Raw genomic sequence first — 22,940 nt, 5'->3', positions numbered from 1 at the left:
AACTTAGCAAAACAAAAATAGTGTCTCGTAGCTTTTTCAGCTTTGCCCTTGTCTAAAAGTATAGAGACTATATGGGGTGAGTATGTAGACTATAAGGGAGCCTACATTTTGCCTCACATTTTTCATATTTAAGTCATTTATTCTTAAGGATGGAATACAAATCATTCTAATCAGACATCTGGTACACCGTTTTTGCATTAACAAAATTGACTCAGCTGTGAAACAACTTTCACCCTAATCTACACCGGCAATTTCCACCCATTGATGCCCCACAAGGTTTACAAATGGAATACAACAGATGCAGGAAAAAGGGCTATAGAGTATCATTGACATTGACTGGGCTGCAAACACGATTTGAGCTCAGTGTAAGTAATGTGGAGTGCGGGGCAAGAAGGGGCCAGAATTTGTGAAAATTGTATTAGTTGTCTAAATACGTGGACCTCTGTCTGTACACAGGCACCTGAAAATTTCAGCAGAAGAGTTTCAAATGCGTACACCTCCACCCCTCGTTTTATTCTCCTGCCTGCAGAAAACATCACTGCAAAGGCACTTTTCAAACACAAATCTAGAAGACGGTGCCAGCCCCTCAAAACATCGTACAATTTCAGACAGCAGAAGCAGATTATACAGATATATAGGGAAGTACACGAGGAAAATGGAACGCTAAATGTAATTTTGACCAAATAGCCAGAACAGATATGTATCATCTCTCCAGCCACATCTTCTCCAACTGGTAAGATGAAAATTTCCTTAATCTTAGCAAGTTAATTAAGACTATACTGAAGTATTGGAACAGAATTCATTCCAGGATTCCACCAAAGTCTATGAATTTGACAATCTTGGCTCAATTTAGGGTTACGTATACTATCGGATTCAAGCCGGGATTAGTTTTTTAATGGCATTTTTGCTTAATTTTAACAGAAACGAGAAATCCGATGCTACGTTTCAGACCACGATTCTGCCGTGTGGCAATGTGTGGCTGTGCCAGTCCCATCACCGAAGCTCCTCTGCTGGCCCTCAGATGGCCACCGCAAGAGCTGTTAGACAGGAGGGAAGGCCATTTTTCATTTCCAGCTGCAAGAACAGTGTTTCCATCCTGAGGGTACCACAGAAAGCCGCGGAAGGCTGTTATGTGGTCGGGGCTGACTGAGCTGGTCTGCCTCACAGGACGCCAGCTTCTCTTGGCTCACCCGTGATTACAAGAAACGTCCAGAGATTTCTCCTCTTCTGCAGATTTTTTTACGTGACCAAAATACAGAGTTTTTAAATTAAGAGGGTTATGTCTGGATGTGCTTATACGGGTCTTAAGTGTTCTCCTAGAGCGATTAGCACAGAAATACTGTGATACGGGCACCTGGTTTCCGTTGTGGGTAAAAATGTGAAATTCTCAGCCTCGAGAGAATGCCGCAATATTAACAATTTCTGGCACATTCACGCTCGAATCATTCCACTGTCAATACAAATTTTGAAGTCTGCCATTTCCCAGCACCCCAGCAGATGTCCCCACAGTTTACACACACGGTTTGGATGCATCTCACTTTAAAGCAATGAGATGCACTTTCCTTAACATTTTCAGAGGAAAAATACAAAGTTTTCTTTTTAGTCACCAAAGAAAAAAATGCATTTATGACTTCCAGGCCAAGCTTGTTGCTAGGAATAACTCAAAATACTATAATAAAAGCCACTTTTCATTCTAATCGGCTGGTTGGTTGAAATCGAAATGCTCTGTGGAGCCCAACTTGGAGGCAGGTTTCCTGGGGAGCTGGGAACGGGTGCCATGGGCGACCATCCAGTCCCACGCTGCTTCTTCAGTTGGTTCCTTAATAGCTTATCAGGCTGCTATTGAGGAAGCCAGTTTTCAATCTGGTCTTAAAATCCAGCCTCCAGGAGGCTGCCCTGGGCTACCAAGAAAAAAGAAATCACCTCTAAGAGCTATGATCAGCTCATTCTTCAGGCTGTGGCAGGCTGGTAGCTCTGAGCACCTCCAGGACCTGCAGATCTGGGCAGATCTCTTGGGAAAGGTGAACTCTCGTTTTTTTGCACAGTGCATAACAGCTAAGAGGCCAGGCTGACATCTTAGTGTAGAAAAATGTTTATATTCTTTCATTTTCATTTTTAATCAAAACCAATAACCAAAATCCTGCATGAAACAGTTACTTTTTTATACAGTTTTACACTTGATTGGCTTTTGAGGACGTACTGCAACATTTTAAAATTGAGATAATGGCAGAGCTGTTTAAACACTTATTGATGCAACACCAAGGATTCAAAGCCCCATTTCCTACTCACATCGATGATCATCTCTCATTTAATTAGTTTCAAAGGAGTACTCAAACAGTAAGCTGGATGTGATCCACTGCAACCCTTTCCGGGCCACTGGCTAGTGAGACTAGTGCTAACCAGATGGGTCAGCTTAGGTCAGATTCACTTCTGCCCTACCTTAATTTCTGTCTGCCCTTAATTTCACACAGGGCATTCCACCATTCTAAAACAAACAAACAAAAACCAAAACAATTTTAAATTTATTTCTTTATTCAGCTTTGGTCTGAATTAGCTTGATCCCGTTAGTCAGAATGAATCATGTCTCCAAGTAAATATTTTTCTAGTATCTTAACTAAGAATGAAATATTAAATTCTGTGGCTTAGCAAAAATAACAACAGCTATGTACATAGAGATTTTTGCTTGGAAAATGCTTATAAAAGGAATTCTACAGTTAGGGTTTTTTTTAAAATATATGTTTTTAAATAGATTGTCAGAAATGTATTTTAATTGTTAATTCAGTGATCCTAAAGAAACTACATAACACCTCCCTAAAACCTGTGTCTGAGATTTCAAGACCAGCCAGTTAATTTGGTTACAAAACTCCAATAATTTAGAGGAGAGTGTTTTAGATAGCATTTTTTCTCCCCAGATTGGCAAATTCTTAAGTTCTGCTCTCCACAAAGTAGAGAGGCGGCAGCAAGGGCACGGCTAGCTTTCCTCCGTGCCCTGCCAACAGGGCAAGCAATGACTTGCAGGAAGGAAGAAACAATTCAGTTTTGTGCATGCTTAACCTCAAACTAAGGGGTTGCCAGTCCATTTAGTACAAGCTTCCAGACATCCGCCCCTGAATGCCTATAGTCGGAATAAGAAATGACAGAGTTTTTGTCAGTCAGCAGAGAGAAAAGGATGGAGCCAAAATGCAGAAGTCTCAGTTCTGGATTTGTGTGGTTTTCTGTCTTGTCTCCCTCCGGACACTGGAGAGATGCAAAGCGGATGGACCTGTCAGTGCAGAGCTGCTCTGACTAAAAGATCTTCTAGAAGCGGAGAGCCCGTCTTCGGACATTTCCATTTCCAGCCCTGGCTTAGCTAGCTTTTGTACTCTGGCTATCTGCTGCTAGGAAATGAGCTGTAGAGGATCAACACAAGGCAGCGTACATCAGAAACTGCTCTGGTCTGCTTGCGTCTCCATAATCCTAAGATACTAACATGGCACACAGCTCACTGATATTTCCCTTCTTGTAACAGAAAAAGGACAAATTTAAAATACTCCATACTAAGAAAGAATTCGAATGAGCTCTGGGGTTCTGTGTATGAAGCTCTGAGTCTTTTAAGAAGAAACATTATCTTCAGTCACATTCGCGTTTGTCTTCTAAGCCCACTGTCTTGCTCTTTTAGCATTATTAAAAATTCATTAGTTCAATGAAAAGGGCTTAGAACAATCAGCAATCTAAAGACGTGCCCCTTTCAGTATGCCAAGCCTCAATACAGTCTCACTGTTTCACTGAAGGACTTCAATGCTTGCCACACAGGGGAGGAATTTTTCCGGGGGTTCCTGCCAAAGGATGTTATTGCACCGTTGTTCAAACAGCAGTATGAAGACTCATCTAGGCCAGACAACAGCTGTCTTAAGTTGTAACATGTTTGCTATGATGTATAACAAGCATCTTTCCTGCATCAAGTGATGCTCCCTAAATCCAAAAAGAAAGTCTTTCACACTGAAATCCACAGATGAACTAACAGACTTGGCGTGATACCTGTGCAGCTATTCCGAGGGGAAGATACAAACTCACAAACTCTTTCAATAGAAGGAGGAAGGTAAACTTAGAAAAAGAGGCTATATATCCCTCTTGCTTTAACTTCCCAGATGTATTCAGCATCCCAAGAAAGAAATAAAAAAAAAAAGCACCAACATTTCATTATATAACTTTTTGCAGTGCTATGTATTCTTGTATTATTTCCTTATCTTTCATAGAATAAGTAATTTGCTAGGGGCATTATAATAAGTTTGCTTGAATAAAAAAACCCAACCAAAACTACATACTAATGTACCAGGAAGACAACCATAGCATCTTTAATACATACTCAGGCTGCCTGAATAAACTATACGATACACCTTCATAGAATGCTGAAGGTGAAGAATATTAAAAACACTCAAAAACATTAATAAACCTTAAGTCCAAAGACTCAGCGAAAATGTCAGAAATTACTTTGGAGGGGAAAAGTATTGCCTCTATCACAGTATCATTTTGTACCAAGAAACCTATGGGATATTTTGGATTTGAACAAAAGAGAACAAAGCAACCTGAAAACAGATATGTTGCTATATTAGAAGTCACTGTGGTATCTCAGATGGAAAGTAATATGAGCTGAATTCTTTATTAGCAAATGAGTTACAATGTAGACTGTGTTAAGTCAGCAGATGAAGTACAGAGATAAAGAAACAATAGCAGCATTCTCTGATAGTGACATTATGTATGAAGATCTTGGAAATCCTAAAATGTCTATACTCCCTAATGGATGAGAGTCATTGATATTATATATTATTACAAATAGTAAAACATAGTCACTTGGACACCAGGACCTTTTAATTCAAGGAGCAGAAGGAAGTAACAGGATGTATTGGGTTTGCATGGCAAGGTTTTGGTAGCGGGGGGGGCTACAGGGGTGGCTTCTGTGAGAAGCTGCTAGACCAAGACCGACCCACTGCTGGCCAAGGCCAAGCCCATCAGCAATGGTGCTAGCGCCTCTGGCATAACATATTTAAGAAGGGGGAAAAAAAACCTGTGCAACTGCAGCAGAAGAAAGGAGTGAGAATATGTGAGAGAAACAACTATGCAGACACCAAGGTTGGTGAAGAAGGATGGGGCGGAGATGCTCCAGGCACTGGAGCGGAGATTCCCCTGCAGCCCGTGGTGAAGACTGTGGTGAGGCAGGCTGTCCCCCTGCAGCCCATGGAGGTCCACAGGGGAGCAGATATCCACCTGCAGCCCATGGAGGACCCCACGACAGAGCAGGCGGATGCCTGAAGGAGGCTGTGACCCTGTGGGAAGCCCGTGCTGGAGCAGGCTCCTGGCAGGACCTGTGGGCCCGTAGAGAGAGAGGAGCCCACACTGGAGCAGGTTTGCTGGCAGGACTTGTGACCCTGTCAGGGACCCACACTGGAGCAGTCTGTTCCTGAAGGACTGCACTCCATGGAAGGGACCCACGCTGGAGCAGTTTGTGAAGAACTGCAGCCCATGGGAAGGACTCATGTTGGAGAAGTTCATGGAGAACTGCCTCCCACGGGAGGGTTCCCATGGAGCAGAGGAAGAGTGTGAGGAGTCCTCCCCCCTGGACTCCTCTGGAGTCTCTCCTCCTCCTCCTGGAAGGAGCAGCAGAGACAACGTGTGATGAACTGACCACAACCCCCATTCCCCATCCCCCTGCACCGCTGCGGGGAAGGAGTTAGAGAACTCAGGAGTAAAGTTAAGCCCAGGAAGAAGGGAGGGATGGGGGGAAGGTGTTTTTAAGATTTAGTTTTTATTTCTCATTATCCTACTCTGATTTGATTGGTAATAAATAAATTTTTTTTTCCCCCCACAATTACCCAATTACCATGATGGTAATTGCTGAGTGATCTCCCTGTCCTTGTCTCGACCCATGAACCTTTCATTATATTTTCTCTCCCCTGTCCAGCTGAAGAAGGGAGTGATAGAGCAGCTTTGGTGGGCACCTGGCATCCAGGCAGGGTCAACCCACCACACAGGACTCAGTAGTTAATAGTTTTATGAAAAACTGCTTGTATTTTGGATTTGAACTGAAAACAGATCTTAGTTTTAGGGAGGGTTCTTAAGTTTTTAGTTTTACTGGCTGATCAACAGCACAAGAAGCAAAGGAGATACTGGGATCAGGCTTCCAGCAAATGTACATCATAGTTTCCACAGAAAGTTACTCATATCAGCATATTATAGAACCAAATTGAGGCTCAGATAACAAACAAAAATGACCCATCAATAAAACCCTGAGAAAATTCATCGAAAACAGCTGTAAAAACAGGAGACCAGACTGCACAGCAGACATCTATATGGGATATTACAAAACAGGAGGCAAATCTTACAAATACCACCAATGCGAAGCCTAATGCCATGGCCTGTTTGAGCTGGTCCTGCCAGGGCTGCCCCATGAACTGGGGCTGAAGAGCAGAGCAGCTTAATGTCAGCGAGGCAAGAGAGGCAGGGCTGGAAGCTCTCCAAGATTTGCTCTTTCCGTCAGCTGGGAGGCAGCTGAGAATAAGCGAGAGTACCCTGATGACTGCACTGTCCCACATTAGAAGCGGTGCTGGCACTTGTCCCGTCTCACAACCAGGGAGGCACAAATCTATTTATATAAACACTTGCCTCCATTTGACTGTGTCAACTGCGGCTTATTTAAACAAGAGAACAGAGATCAGTACACAGATAAATTAATACATTCATCTGAGGTTCTTAAATACTGAAGACATGAGAACCACAAAAGACATGAGAACTGTAGACCAAAAAGCAAAGCAGTCCATTAGTAAGTTGACTATTTCTAACTGCAAAATGTTTTGGTTTTAGTTGCATGTTTCCTGTGAGTTCCCTATTGCAGAGTTAAGAGGAAAACAAAAAAAAGCAGTTGTTAAAGCATCAAGGAAGAAGAGGAAAAAAAATGATGTGGTTAAGAGTCATGGGAGAAGGTGGTGAAACATCTCCCTGTTGGGAGATGATCTCTACATGGCCTCGTATCTCTTTCATCACAAGTAAATCCATGGTCTAAAGGCTGTTGATGAACCATCTGGAGGGCTCTAGGCAGGGACTGTAGACAGTGCTGGGAGCTGAGAGACCTCACCATGGAGTCCCCCAGAAGCATGAAAGGGAAGGGACAGGAGAGGCACAGAGAGCATGCTAGGAGGGGACAGGACAGGCCATTCTCCCTAGCCAGAACTCCAGGAGAGTATCGGTTATGAGGAGTTGCAAAATGCCAAAAAAAAAGGTGGAGGTATGGATATGGACTCACTGGTCAGGTGTTACTGAAGCCCAAGGGCCTGCAGGTGACAGGCACTCCTGTGCTACCTCATTTAGGAACCAAAAAGCAGAGACATACAAGCCCTCACAAATCCCCATACCGAGGCCCTAATTATGAAGTGACTATGCCTCCTGGTCAGGCCCATCACCTAACACCTAAAGGTGAAGAGAGCAGATTAAAACCAGACAAGGCAATTTGGACACAGAATTAATAAACAGTTTGTTGCCAACTGTGTGAAAAAACACAACATTTTGAAGAGATAATGTCATAATGGTTGGCAGTAAAACATAACATTTAGATATGAAATGTAATTCTGGTATTGACTTTAAAATACTGTCGTGGTTTAACCCCAGTTGACAAGAATTAATAAACAGTTTGTTGCCAACTGTGTGAAAAAACACAACATTTTGAAGAGATAATGTCATAATGGTTGGCAGTAAAACATAACATTTAGATATGAAATGTAATTCTGGTATTGACTTTAAAATACATTGTTAGAAGATTAGGGCTGTTTATTTAAGTCCTGTAAAATTTATAAAATACCCTTTCCATGTCCTGTAAAATTTATAAAATACCCTTTCCATGTAAATAAGCACACATAGTTAACAGGCAGGACAAAATTTATAAAGACAATTATTTCAAGACTATAAGATCTGAGAAGCAGAGCAAGTCAGGAACGCACAGAAGAACAGAAACAAAATGGAGCAAAACAATCATTCATTTCAATAACAAAGTGTGAGCAAAAGAAATCATAAACCACCCAAATTAGGTCACCATTTCATCAATACATCTAATGTACGCAGTGTCAAAGAGGAAACAGTTACATGCTAACAAATTTAACACCTGAATTTTTGGTGGTGTCTCTTTTAGAGAAAACAATGTGGGTATTTCTTGAGCACACCCCACCAATCATCCTTTTGCCTTGTCCTCACTTGTTTTCACATATTACTGGCCGAGTGTGAGTAATGCCACGAGCATTCAAAGACAAATTAATGTGTTTCCTTTCTGCAAAACTTACACTTCATATAGAACAAGATAAACGCAAGATGAAACCGCACAGATTGATTCCCCAGACATCAGAATAACTGACAAAGCAAACAAAGATTGCTTCATTGGGCTAGTACATCAGTAAAATAAGGCAGAAACTGCTTTAAGTGATTGTGGCACCTCAGAGACACCCAAGACATTGCATCTTTGCTAAGACTCAAAGCAGGTTTTTGGCTCAAAAAGTCAGAGCCAGTTGCAGTTAGCCATAAATGAACTGATCAAGGACAAAAGTAAAGAGAATAACTGACTGTTGAGAAAAAGAAAGCTAGAAATAATTAAAAGTTAGCAGAAGAGGCAGACATAATATTAAGTGGTATATACAAGTTAACATTAAAACCATCATCAAATTAGTATCTAGAATGAAATCCTTTTTTTTTTTTAAAGTGATTATTGCTAAAAGATAAGAAAATTCAGTCAGGATGGGATTCAGTTCAATATTAAGATACTTGATTGTGAGCGCTAAAGGCTCTTTCATGTATTATACAAGCTCTGCTGACTGTAATAGGAGCGACCACACCTATATGGCACTGAAATTCTGCTATCAGTCCCAAATGTCCTCCTTTCTCTTCCATCATTCTCTAAGCAAAGATTGAACTATGCATGTATCCAGCTTTGACCAAACCATGAACTTTAATCAGGGTCATATCCACTGCCAGTTAATTGGTTGTGAGGACCTTTTCCAAACAAGATTGCCAGAGATATTCAAATGGGGGGAAGGAGGAGGGAAAACGAAAACATTTTAGAGGATTATCTACAGGATTACCTGGGTATCTCCATTCTAATTATTTAGGACCACATAAATTGGTAAACTTTTGGGGTCTACATCAGTCCTCCTCTTACAAAGATTGATATTCTGAGGCCTTCAACTATCGAACCTCAGCTGATGTTCTTGCCATTCCGTTTGGGCTTCACTGAGATGATCTGAAGTCTTACAGGAGTTAAGACCACACATCTAATGGACATTTAAAATACAAAGCGCTCAATCAGACACAAGTATTACTGTGCTGAACTAGAAAGCATAGAGTACAAAACTGTCAAAAGCAACATTGCTCCATTTTGACATACTCTTTAGAATTAAGGATGATATTCATCCCTAGTGAGGGAACGTCATTTGTGCACTGGAGATTATGTGGCATAAAAAAATCTAATCCTGTCTTGCAAATTACAGATAAACTTCACCGCAAGAGAAGCATGTTTGGCAGCCCAGCAACACTCCCATCAGCCTGTCATCCATCCTCAGTGGAGGAGCATCCATTCTTGGCAGAGGGCGGGGGGTTTCTACTGAGCCCCTTTAAATATTAAAAATGCCTTATATTTGCATTACATTCCTAGGAAGTTCCAAGAACCATCTTGCCTATCACCCTACCCTGTTCTTGGTATTGCCTTAAAGAAAAAAGGAAAGAAAAAAGAAGCATTTGCAGCACATTACTAAAATGCTCAGACAATGGTGAACCTCATGAACATCCCAACACTGTTTATCACTTTCTGCCTCTTCTCAGCTACTTGACACAAAAGAATTTACTTTGAAGTTCATGGGTGAATATTTCGCCACTAATATACCTAAGCATGGCACTATGGCAGCTTTAAAGAAGACACAAAATGTGTTCACCACACATCACACATTTATGTATATTTGTGTGATAAACAGAAAAAAAATGGGAACACTGAGAATATGGGAAAGAAAAGGAATGTAGGAGACATTACCCATCAGTGTGTTCATATAGGTAAATATCTATTCATTAATCAGACAGAATGTGACAATAGGACAGAATTCAGAAATTCAGAATTAAAGATGAGTCTCAACTGCTTATGCATAATCTCAAAGTACACAAGAGTGCAAAAGCAACTTTAAAAGTGTCTTTCAATTAAACATTGAAGTGTCTATCTGAATGCACTGGGATACTTAAGACACGCATTTCAAGAAGAGTGATATCTGCTTCAAAGAGTAAAGTCATGTAGTTCAAGTGGCAAAATTTCAATGATATTATGATCTGCAAACCTTCCTGATCCACCTTTGGAGAAAAAATAGTTTTGAAAAGTGAAAGCATACTGAACAGATTAAAAAACACCTCAACAACCCCAAAACAATATGAACAACATTATAAGGTCACTAGAATGAAGTAGAGAACACAACTGTAGGCGGTATAACAAATATAGCCTTCATCACCAGCTCTTTCACCACAACATAGCAGAAAGGTTGGTCATCAAACTTGGTTTAATGAAAAAAGATGGTTCCCAAGGGAAAAGAAAAAAATATTAACAGGAAAATGAAAACACAGCTGTACTTGAACAATTAAAAAGCCACAAAGGAAAAGTCAGCTACAAAAGCCTGATAAGTGACTTCGTGGCAGCTTTTGGGGGTGGGGGAAGAAGAAAAAGGTGGAAACTGCCATCAGGTCAACAAAAGTTCCAAGGTTATTTTTCTTTGGTTTGCACTGGTTGAAATACTACAGAAAGTAGATGAAAGGAGAAACAATGTTTAAATCTATAATCATGCATTGCAAAATCAATGATCAAAGGACAGCATAGAATAAAAAATGATGTAAAAATTAGTTTAGTTGGACAAAGTAATCGCTGAGTCTTCAAAGAGTCTGTTATTTCTCATACTGCTAAAGCAACATATCAGAATATTTCTAGGACTGAAAAGGTCTCCCTGCTTCAAGTAAAATGCTTTTGATCAGGCAGTTTTTGATAGGGCAAATTTTAAGGGACTTTTGTTGAACAGGTTTCCATTGATAGATTTCCTTAGTGTGCAAAAGTTGGTTAACTGGTGATCTATGCTGTGGCTTGGCAAATCTTATCTTTGTAATAATGAAAAGGTTTCTAACAATAGAGTCCTTTCCATTGTACAGTTTTCTCACAAATCTTCCTCATTTTACTTCTCTTATCTCCTTTCTAAGAGTTTGGAAAGTCCTTCAAGTCTTGCAGCACTTTTCTGCAATCAGCTAAAGCCAAAACAATTTTCTAAGCGGACCTAAAGTACAGCATTCTCTCTCAGGCCAGAAAAAGGAACGAGGAATAGCTTAATTATTTACTTGCTGTATATATGACTTCCCAGCAGTTAAATCACAAGCTTCAAGAGGCTTACATTGTATTTTCTTTCTTCTTTTTTTGGAGGCGGGGGGGGTGGGTGGATTTTTTTATTGTTTTTACTTTTTAGGAGGAACATTTAGCTGTAGAAGAAAGCCAAGAGAGGACTTGCAGAGCCCTAGACCAAAGACAGGTTTCCTTATGCCCAGCTCAGGCCTCACACTGAAGTATCTCCAGCTTCTAGGTCCAGCGGACTCTGCGCTCAAACACACTGCAGCAGTAAGCACCCACCCGTTCTCAAGCCCCCCCAGGACAGCCAGACAGGGAGACTGGTGCTCCCAGGTCTTCCAGGAACACCAGCAATGATCCAAAATCCGCAGTGTCTGCTCCCGCTGGTTGCATCAACATCTGGCCAAAAATTCAGCCCTAATCGATCTCAGACAGCTGTTATGTCTGGCTATCCTGAACAGTTTGCAAATATACTCCAGGCAGAACATGAAATTCAGTGGACTGCTTTTTGGACAAAACCCAAATTAAAGCCCCACCAAGACGAATAAGCAGAGGAAAGGAACTTAGAGGCTGTGTGAGACGCTGATTGGTTTTGGCCCCACTTGAGAGCACTGAAGCTAGAAGGTGGTGAGGAAAGAATACAGTCACTGAGTCACTAAAAATTTAGAAACTGTGAAAGGAATTAGTTGCTGCGTACCAAAAGCAACAACCCAGCTTCTCGCCTGACTAGCAAATTAGCAGCGAGAGGTGTAAAAGAAGCAGGAAGAGGAAACGAGCAGGAGAGAAGAAAGGCTGGTTAACCACCTTGGCTGGATGGACACACAGCCAAGACCTGTTTTAGTGCTTTAGGGTCATAAAGTTCCTATACTTCTGCCCCTGTCAGTTTGTTTCCTTAACAACCACCAGGAGGTGATTTTAGTCCAATTGTATTATTTGATAATCCCAGTCTCTATGGTGGAAGAAATTGTGCAACACACCATTCTTCTTAGGCAACCTCTAGGTTTCAACAGCCACAGAAGATACACAGGCCTTCAGTCATCTATGTTTGGATGCAAAAGCACTTTAAGATTATTAGATGAAAACCAAAAGGATTAAAAACGCTCATTAAAACAAACAAACAAAAAAACACCAGAAAAAAAATCTGTGTCTTAGATAGTAGCAAATACCAGCATTCTTCTGTACCTGATCAGGCTACTTTTGTGCTTTCTGGCAAGGGATGACCAAGATGACCTTAGTAATGCTCTCCCATCTCAATGTCTATGATCCTACTATTTTCCCTTTAACAGTATGAGTGAAAGGTGCTGCGATGCTGTTCAATAAACCAACACAGATACTGACTGCAGAATGCATGCTCCTGATGCAAAGGTATGTGAACTACAAAAGATCCTAAATATTAGACAGCTAAAGAACACTGCTCAAGAGTGCAGTACCAACAAAGATGACCATAAACACTGCTAACCAACAGGCAAGTTGAAAAAGCAAAGCCAACTGGCCTCTCATCCATTTCTTTTAAGTAGCTCACAAACTATTAAATACATAACCACCTTTTAAAACATACCAGTTTCTTTATTCTGGCACATGGAATTAATATGTTACTTTATTTTGGCACATGGAAGGAATGAGGTAAGGGTGACTGATGAAGTCTCTCAGCAGCTTCAAATTCTGACCAGTGTTGATAGCACTGCAGACCACAACGTCTGCAACATGAGCTATATCACCGTGCATAGAAGCTATTTGATGCAATATATCTCAGTTCTTGCAGAAGGATGACATGCTTGCAACACCAGGAAAATATTCTCTTCAAAAATATTTTTGTTCCTTTTAAAGATCCTTGAATGCTATCCTAATACTGTATCTATACATCTTTGTGCAAGATTGTGCTAACAAATAATAGTCGCATTAACATGGGAAATATTAAACCCACTAGTTGAACGATTCTTTCCTTACACGTTTTTTAATGAACTGCTGAAAAATTCTCTTCATTATGTGCTCATCCCTAATAAAAACAGAGCAGGAACTCCAAGCATAATCATGTCCGTCCGTGTCCACCCCCCCACCCCCACCCCGAACTAACATGGGAGTCTGTCATTCACTTAATACACTTTAGAAAAGAAAAAGAGCTTGCTATGTCAAGAGAGATAAATTGTTGTAGTTGCTTTCACAAAGAATACAATACGTTCTTGCCTTTATCTACAGACTGCAAATAACTATCATGGTATTTAAAGGAATGAGAAAATTGTATTACCTTTACTATTAATCCCTTTGAGTCAACCATCCATATCCTTTTGATAGCTGCATCTTTAGATACCCCTTCTTTTTCCATAGCCATAACAACGAGGTTTGCTATCCCCAGTGCAGCCTGAAGGAAAGAGAAGAAAAGTAGTACACGGAACTAGAAATGAAAGAAATCCCCTGCTCACTTGCTTCCTCTACCCACTATTTTAGATAAGTTTCTTAATTTTATTTAACAATAAAACCGAATCATTATTTTTTCATAAAGTAAACACTAATGAACTGTTGCTACCATCTGGTAATTAGAAACCATAATGTACATAAATAGTAGAGATAAATCTTAAATCATATAGATAAATCATAGTCTAGATAAATCTTAAGATGGCATTTACAGTGTGGAGAGCATAATAAATGTTTAAATACTAATGAAAAATGCTAAAACTAATATTCATTCCACATAATCATCTCAGAATACATTAAATATTTTTTCTTCTTTGAAATTTTTTGTTCATTAATTTTTTTTGTAATTTAAACCAAAGGAAACCACACTCCGCATGCCAGAAAGTAAAATGCAGTCCTGAAAGATTTTTTGCTCTTATCTCTTTTTAAAATGTCCATCAAGAAGGTAAGTCTCCTTTTACCTACTATTCATGTGTTTTGTAACTCTAGACTTGGCTGTGCTCCCAGTGAAAGCAGGGGAGAGAAAAATTCACTTATCAATATTTTGCTGAAACATGTATCATTCTTACTGCATTTTATAATATTTCATCCATCAAATGTCATGCAGGTACAGATTGAAAAACAGGCAACAAAATGAGCCAACAGACCACTCAGTATTTCTGATTACCAACTCATATACATATTTATGGGGTTGATTCTCTCTCTTGTTCTTTATTATTCAGTTTCACTGAGAATCAAGTGAGATTCCCTTTTTTTAGTTAAGAAATAAGTAGTTGTATTAGGAATGAGCTCCCACAGTAGGGATATCTACCATTACCTCTTTGCAATAACAGGCACACTGACAATACTAATGAAAAAAAAAAAAACACCACATTAGACCAGTGACGAGTGGCGTCCCGCAGGTCCATATTGGGACCGGTATTGTTTAATATCTTCATCAGTAACATAGACAGTGGGATCGAGTGCACCCTCAGCAAGTTTGCAGATGACACCAAGCTGAGTGGTGCAGTCGACACACCAGAGGGACGGGATGCCATCCAGAGGGACCTGGACAAGCTTGAGAAGTGGGCCCGTGTGAACCTCATGAGGTTCAACAAGGCCAAGTACAAGGTCCTGCACCTGGGTCGGGGCAACCCCCGGTATCAGTGCAGGCTGGGAGATGAAGGGATTGAGAGCAGCCCTGCCGAGAAGGACTTGGGGGTACTGGTGCATGAAAAGCTGGACATGAGCCAGCAATGTGCGCTCGCAGCCCAGAAGGCCGATCGTGTCCTGGGCTGCATCAAAAGAAGCGTGGCCAGCAGGTCAAGGGAGGTGATTCTGCCCCTGGACTCTGCTCTGCTGAGACCCCACCTGGGGTACTGCGCCCAGCTCTGGAGCCCTCAGCATAAGAAAGACATGGACCTGTTGGAGTGGGTCCAGAAGAGGGCCACGAAAATGATCAGAGGGATGGAACACCTCTCCTATGAGAGAGGCGATTGTTGAGAGAGTTGGGGTTGTTCAGCCTAGAGAAGAGAAGGCTTTGGGGAGACCTTATTGCAGCCTATCAGTGCTTAAAGGGGGCTTCTAAAAAAGATGGGGACAAACTTTTTAGCAGGGCCTGTTGCGACAGGACACGGGGGAATGGCTTTAAACTAAAGGGGGGTAGATTTAGACTAGATAGAAAGAAGAAATTTTTTACGCTGAGGGTGGTGAAAGACTGGCACAGGTTGCCCAGAGAGGTGGTGGATGCCCCATCCCTGGAAACCTTCAAGGTCAGGTTGGACGGGGCTCTAAGCAACCTGATTTAGTTGAAGATGTCCCTGCCCATGGCAGGGGGGTTGGACTAGATGACCTTTAGAGGTCCCTTCCAACCCAAACTATTCTATGATTCTATGACCATGGATTCATCTGTCTGTTGAACACCGAGCAAAACCAGGGGAAGGAACTTCAGAAAGACGGGCAGTCTTGACGTACAAAGGTGTTGACATGCCAGACATGGATGCAAGTCACTCTGAAAACTACAGACCTGATCTCAGTAGCACCAAATATTGAATCAATTTAAAGTTATCTGGACTACACAAACTGGATTAGTATATTGCACCTATAGCGGGGTTTGGTGACCATGAATAATATTTTTCAGAAGCCTGCATGGGGTTGTAGACTTCATACAAGAGATGACAGCTAGCCACTCTGTAGCTGTACAACCTTTACTTGTGCATCAGTGGCTTAGAAATTTATACTGAAAAATTAGTATCAAAAAATAATGTGCATAAAAATCTTCAGAAATGGATGATCTCATAGAATCACAGAATCATTAAGGTTGGAAAAGACCTCTAAGATCATCGAGTCCAACCATCGACCCAACACCACCATGCCCACTAAACCATGGCCCTAAGCGCCTCATCTACCCGTCTTTTAAATACCTCCAGGGATGGTGACTCAACCACTTCCCTGGGCAGCCTCTTCCAATGTTTAACCACTCTTTCAGTAAAGACATTTTTCCTCACGTCCAATCTAAACCTCCCCTGGCGCAACTTGAGGCCATTTCCTCTCGTCCTATCGCTAGTTACTTGGGAGAAGAGACTGATACCCACCTCGCTACAACCTCCTTTCAGGTAGTTGTAGAGAGCGATGAGGTCTCCCCTCAACCTCCTTTTCTCCAGGCTAAACAACTCCAGTTCCCTCAGCCGCTCCTCAGAAGACTTGTTCTCCAGACCCTTCACCAGCCTCGTTGCCCTTCTCTGGACACGTTCCAACATCTCAACGTCCTTCTTGTATTGAGGGGCCCAAAACTGAACACAGTATTCGAGCCTGTGCGGCCTCACCAGTGCCGAGTACAGGGGCACGATCCCTTCCCTACTCCTGCTGGCCACACTATTTCTGATACAAGCCAGGATGTCATTGGCCTTCTTGGCCACCTGGGCACACTGCCGGCTCATGTTCAGCCGGCTGTCAACCAGTACCCCCAGGTCCTTTTCTGACAGGCAGAATACTGAAAAACTATATTTAATGACAGGAAAAATCAAAGGGGCACTGTTTCTTACTAAATAACACTGACTCTGGTAAATACATTTTCTTTCATTTCTCTTTGGTGGCCTGATATATTTCCTCATCTTTCAAAAAAGTTTTGTTTGTTTATACTGAAAGCAGTTCAATAATTTACAGCTGAAGAGCTAAAACCTGAAGTTTTAAAAAGAGAACAGATCTCCGCAATATGTCTTATGAAAAATATGAGGCTTGACCAGATGATCAGAGATTTTTCAGTAAGTTTACATTTGAATTAAGAACCAACTTTCAGCAGGTATTAGTGATCATTCTACCCATTTAATCTTCTTGCTAACTGGATACGTATAACTTGAATAAATATTAAGAAAAATCTTCATAGTACAATTTTTCCTGATGTATAAAATACATACCTCTCCAGCTCCCTGGAACAACACTGTGTGATCTGATAACCTGTTCTTGGTGATACGCAGAGCTGCAAGAAGACCTGCAACAGCCACAGATGCAGTTCCTGAAATAAAAAAAATGAATATATTTGGTTATTCTGGAAATAATTACAAAGCATTACATTTTAAATAATTCCACAGTATCTTGCGGCTAAAAGATACAAGTACTTAGGGTAGTAACAAAAAGTTCAGTGGAATTGGAGTTGCTCTACTTTATTCTTATTAAAGTCAAATGTAAGTGGGAATATCTTCAGAGTAAAAGTAAATAAAATATTGTTGCTTGATTCTACTGGATGGGCATAATGGCTGGGGCATTCGAACTATTATAAAATATTCTGGTTATGACCTTTTTTGGAAGGAAAGGGTGTGACAGCCAGACAGAAGTATTTTGAAGGACTCCAGATACTGAAAATTAAGATACTGGTCTCATTCTTCAAACAGATATACTTCAAATACAGTAAAATACAGGACTAAAATAAAACTTTATTTCTCATGGGGAGGTTGTCAGAGTAGAAGAGGAAACTGAACATTTACAGAGAAACTAAGCTAGCTGAAAGAGTAAGGACAGCTTATTTAAGACACCAGCTGTCCTACTGCATCTGAAAGCCCTTGGGACTCCAGTCTACTGTGAAAGGGGTTCCAGCTTACTAGCATCTAAAACATTGGAAGTACCTTTTAAATCTATCTTTGAGTTACGCCACACAGGGAAAAAGGCTAACATTTATTTTTATGATTTAGCCTGTGGAGGCCTTTCTTCTCCAAACCAGAACCACAAAGAGTGAGATACCTGTCTGCCTTTGAGTGGAAAGATTTTGGTCCTCATCATGAGAAACACCTATTAAGAAACAGTAGAGCAATAAACGGATCTCAAGTAGGCATCTAACCCAAACCTGTTCACAATGGCAGGATCAACAATACCTCTGGGATTTCTGACAGATCTTTGTCTAACTTGTTCCTAACATCTTCTTTCAAATACTCCTATGATCTCCTCAGCAAGCTATTCCAGTGCTTCAATATACTTTTTGTTGAAAATTTCAAATCTAAATGTTTTTTCTTCTTCTTCTTCTATTTTGGCCTCTTGTCTTATCTACCACTGGAAAACCTGTTCTTTCCTCTTTGCACCAAGATGTGTATTGTATTTGAAGACTAATGGTGTCCCAACCTGCTTTTCTTATGTGGAACAATCCCAATTCTTCCACTCTTTCAGAAAGATACGTTTTCTAAAACAGTTAGCACTCATTTCTCTCCTTTGGACTTTATCCATTTGTTTCTTATCTTTCTTGAATTGCAGCATCCAAATCTATAGACAACACTACAGCTGAATCATTAGCACTGCCAAGTCTAGCTGTCAGCTTCTGTCACGCTGAACAAAGTTGTATTTAGTCACCAGGACCTGGTATCCGGCTCTTCTGATCCAAAGACCAGTTACTAATTCTCCCCAACAAAGCCTACTGGAGGGGGAAGGCCTTCTTTCATGGTTTACTGACTTCAGGTAACAAGCTTGTATTTTTTACAAATGATCGTCGTCACTAAAGCCCAGGCACAAGGTGGCCCAAAAAAAGACAGTCAGACTCCTTATTCCTGAAACAAACTTGGATCCATTAAATATCAGAAAAAAGACCAAGAAAGTGCATCAGTTTTCAACAAGTTCACAGAACCCAGAAAGACATCCTGCGGATGGGGATATGGCAGTGAGGTAGATGATGCCAGCAGAAAAGTTGTGCTCAGTGTGCCTTTTCAGAGGAGATTCCGAAGAACCGATAGCAGACAACATTGATTTAATCAGGACTGAAAGAGCTGTATCAGCCACTAATGATTAGGTATTGAAAGTGGAAAAATGGGTTTCAACAGTCTTTGAGGATTTATGATGCCTATCTGATTCAGAGAGAGCTGAACCACAGGGAGACGAACATGAGCCCTGAGATGTCCCCCTTGTTCAGTTCTGGGAATAAGAACCGAATTCTTCCTTCTCCAGGCAGCAGCTGCCGTTGACTGACCCAAGGAAACCAAAGATGAGCCATAAATGATTTTGAGAAGCCTGCAAGAACGTGCAAGGAGGAGATCTGCTGGCTCCTACAAGTCTGTTCCTGATCACCACAGCCTTAACTGCAATTGTCTACAAGCCACCTGGTTGCTTTTGAGGGGAGAATTCACATTGCTACTGATTTTTCCTCAAGAAAAAGTGTGAAATAGGTATGACCAGCCCTCCAAAAGCACTTGGCCCAGAATCTGCACATTCAACATTTGCCCTTAATGTGCAGCTCCCCTGAAGGATGTACTTTTGCTGTTCACAAGCCTACTTTCTCATAAGTGAGGCGAAGTTTAAAGCTGAGACAGCAGTAATCTCTACATTAAACTCAAGGAAATGCTCAAAACAGGTATTCATATTGCAGGCACACAGACCATTAAGTTTCAAATACATGTAGCTAATGAACTAAAAGAACAGAAGTAGTAAGAAGCCTGGTATTGGGTAACCCTCTCCGTAAAAGACATAATTTGGGTGTTGAAGGCTGGGTTTGAATCTGTGGTTTATAGGTAGGATCATCTGAGTTTCATGAATGGTTACGTTTTCAAAAATAAAAGGTAACGCTTAGTAAAATTTAAGAACACATTTTAAAGTTAGAGAGTCACTTCCTGAAGTAAATCCACCTGAACAGTTCAAAAACATCTCTTTAGAAATAAAAGGTTTGTTACGTGCTTTTGATTATGACTTTTCCTTTCAATCATCAGAAATACAGGACACCTTGTTCTCAGCCCACTTAATGTTTAGACCATACAAATTTGTCAGTTTTAGCTATTTAGTAATTTTTATGACTTGTTCTGAGATCTGAGATCATTTACTCTCTTCTCCCTCGTTTCTAAAAAAAAAAATCTAAAAAATGGTTCCTCTGAGGCACGGCTTTGGGAACAACAACCGTCAGGCTGAGACACTTCCACCCCACAGTATCCAAGAGCTAGCTTGTTTCTTTCCCAGATGAAATTAAGTCTTCCTCTGGTGAGTGCCAAATTGGCAATGACCAAAAATGGCAAGAGAGAGAAGTCAGACCGTGCTCTCAGTTTCCCTTGGTACTCTACCAAACAATCCTCATAACTGGCAATGAAAAAATCCCATCCTCTCGTTGGATGCCAAATTTTTTCTTCTATTTTATATTACACAGCTGTGCTTGCAGGGGAGGAGGAGGAAGCCTACATAACATGGCTTATTCCTAAGACCATTGATCTGGTCTCCTGAAAAGGAAAGCTGAGCTGGAGCACTGTAAGGTCCTGTTTCCAGCCCTTGAAGACAGAAGTTGTGATCACGGCAGCACCAGAGGACTTCTCAGAGAGCTGGGAAAGCTGCTCTTCAAGCTGCTTTCTTCTGACAGAGACAAAGTGAAACACTGAAAATTTATAACGAAAGGGATCCTGCTTATCTTTATGGCTGATGTACTGTTGCTAAGTTTGTTAGCCAGAAAAATGGACTACGATTAAGTATTATCAGTTGGCATACTTTTACAAACTCTATTACAATACCATCTTCTGTTTTAAGGAAAAAGAAAAGAGATGTGAAACATGAATAAAATACTACATTGAATGTCAGTAACATTTTGCATTGATTATTTATGCAGGATGTGAGTTATCATTACCCGTATGTTCATTATGAGGGTGATTCAGAACAAAGGTTATAGTAGCAACATATAAAGGCTTAAATATTGTATTTCTCACAAATCACGCTTTGCACAGAAGAACTGCTCTAAAAATGGTATTTTAAAAGTACCCCACATCAGTTTTATTCAGCCATTTGACTCTAAAAAGCATAATAACCCAGTTTATTAGATTACTGAACCCACTATCACTGCTGCTGGCAGTGGCTGTCATCACTCCTCGTCAGCAGCTTCCCTTATTTCTTCCTATTGAAAGGGGGGTACCGTCAGTGTGAATAGCAGATCTGTTTAACCGGAACTGCTCTGACTAACGGCATGACCTTAAATTTCACCCTGAATACTGACTCGAGTTTTTGAAAAGAATCAAAATGCAATTCACATCCATCTGCCAAAGCCTAACCACTTCTCGTGAACATTACGAAGCAGAAACAGAATTTCGCTGCTTTTCCGACTGTCATCGCTATAGGAAGGAGAGAAATGGCTTCGCCTCCCTCTCCCACAGAGCACAGCTTAAGTCCCTTGTGTGCAGAATAAGATAGACATTGTTCACAGATATGATTTTGAAAACCGATTCTATTTTCCCCAAATTTCTAGAAGAATAACCACAGCAAGTTTAACAAAGGATAGCTTTCTAAAGCAGTGTCAGCTGCTGTGACAGCAAACACTTCGTTATAGTTTTCTAGGAAGGTGAGCCATATCTTGTAAAAATATGGTAGATGTGACATTTCAACGTACACTATTCTTTATCAAGTCTTTGTTTTCTGTCCAAAATTCTTTAGCATTACTTGTTACTGTAAACTGTACGACTGAGCATGAATATGTCAAAGGAAATCCTAGAGACCACGGCCTTTTGGGGTTGGCACATTATAAATGCTTTGGAGCACAGAGTCTTCTTTCAGCAGATACAACAATTAAAGAAAAAAAGGGGGGAAAAAAGCCCCAAAACATGAGGAACGAGAACTTAATTTTTATTGGATGTAGTTTAATTTACATTAGCAAGAAATGGCTTACAGCACTGAAGCATTTGTCCATTATTTAAAGTTTCAAAAAATAAAACTTGTAATCAGGTATTAGTAGTTCCTTTACGTCATTTTCCCTACCTCATCTTAAAAAGCTAGCAAACAAGAAGAGGGAAGGAATTTCTGCAGCACATCCTAAGATCTGAGCTATTCATTCTGGACTAAAAGATTAGGAAGTGGTAAAAGTAAAATTCGTATTTCTCAATAGACAGCATAATAGAAATCACATGTTAACACGGTCAGTCTTCCAAATAACACTGCATAGAGTGCCAGGGAAAAAATAAATCATTCCCCTCTCCTACACTAACTGGGGAAAAAAGGTGAGAGTCAAGATCCTGCCTAAAAGGTGTCATTTCAGCTGCGAGTCAGGCAAATGCTATGGCTGTGGGTAGATCAAAAGGACCCTCTTTTAAGAGATGGGAGCTCCTTCTTCTTGCCATGAACTGGCTTTTCAAAGCTTTGTATGCGCACTGCCCCGCTCTGCAGCCGCAGCAGGCAGGCAGTGCAAAGAGGGGAAAAGGCTCTAGTGAAGGAGAAATGGAGCCTTTTTAAAAGAGCAACTGCTTGGTATATTTGAAAAGGGACAGAGTCCCAGAAGCACAGGGTGGCTGAGGCTGGGAGGTCATCTGGTGCCACCCCCCTCCTCAAGGAGGGCCACCTCGAGCTGGCTGCCCAGGAACATGGTGAGAATGGATTTCTTTTTTCAACCCATAACGAGCAAAAAAATGAAACGAAGAATACTTGTATATACACGTATATACACATGGAAAAGTATACAAAAGCTACAATGGGGGATTTACTTGAAAGCATACTGATTTCAATGTAAATTTACCACTGAGTACCAGAGAGGTGATATCCTGAATATACTGGAAGAAAAATATACTTCACATAACCCTACAGCGTATGTCTTAATAGGATTTTTTTTATTATTTTAAAAATCCCAATGTCTGTTTCACCTGGAAGCAAATGTCACTTCATATTATGAAAGAGGTTTTCTACAGTTTGCACATAATATCAGAATTTGAGATATATGGTATCAAAATATGAGCTATTGCGTGTCATTCAA

The 22,940-nt window shown here is 40.8% G+C and overlaps 1 protein-coding gene across 1 annotated transcript in view; it reads right to left on the bottom strand.

The window, feature by feature from the left end:
- The window catches only part of ME1 (malic enzyme 1, NADP(+)-dependent, cytosolic), a 145,521-nt gene that overhangs the window by 16,558 nt on the left and 106,023 nt on the right, over window positions 1-22,940 (bottom strand). Inside the window, exons 7-8 of the mRNA XM_009333117.1 lie at window positions 17,179-17,276; window positions 13,617-13,730 (exon numbers count right to left, since the gene is read on the bottom strand). Of these exons, the coding sequence (XP_009331392.1) occupies window positions 13,617-13,730; window positions 17,179-17,276 (212 nt within the window). The remainder of the gene's footprint in view (window positions 1-13,616; window positions 13,731-17,178; window positions 17,277-22,940) is intronic.

This window comes from Pygoscelis adeliae, unplaced genomic scaffold, assembly GCF_000699105.1.
Source record: "Pygoscelis adeliae isolate BGI_AS28 unplaced genomic scaffold, ASM69910v1 Scaffold57, whole genome shotgun sequence".
In the NCBI taxonomy this organism is placed as follows: domain Eukaryota; kingdom Metazoa; phylum Chordata; class Aves; order Sphenisciformes; family Spheniscidae; genus Pygoscelis; species Pygoscelis adeliae.
The sequence above is the reverse complement of the archived record's forward strand: the minus strand, read 5'-3'. Positions and strand labels throughout refer to the sequence as shown.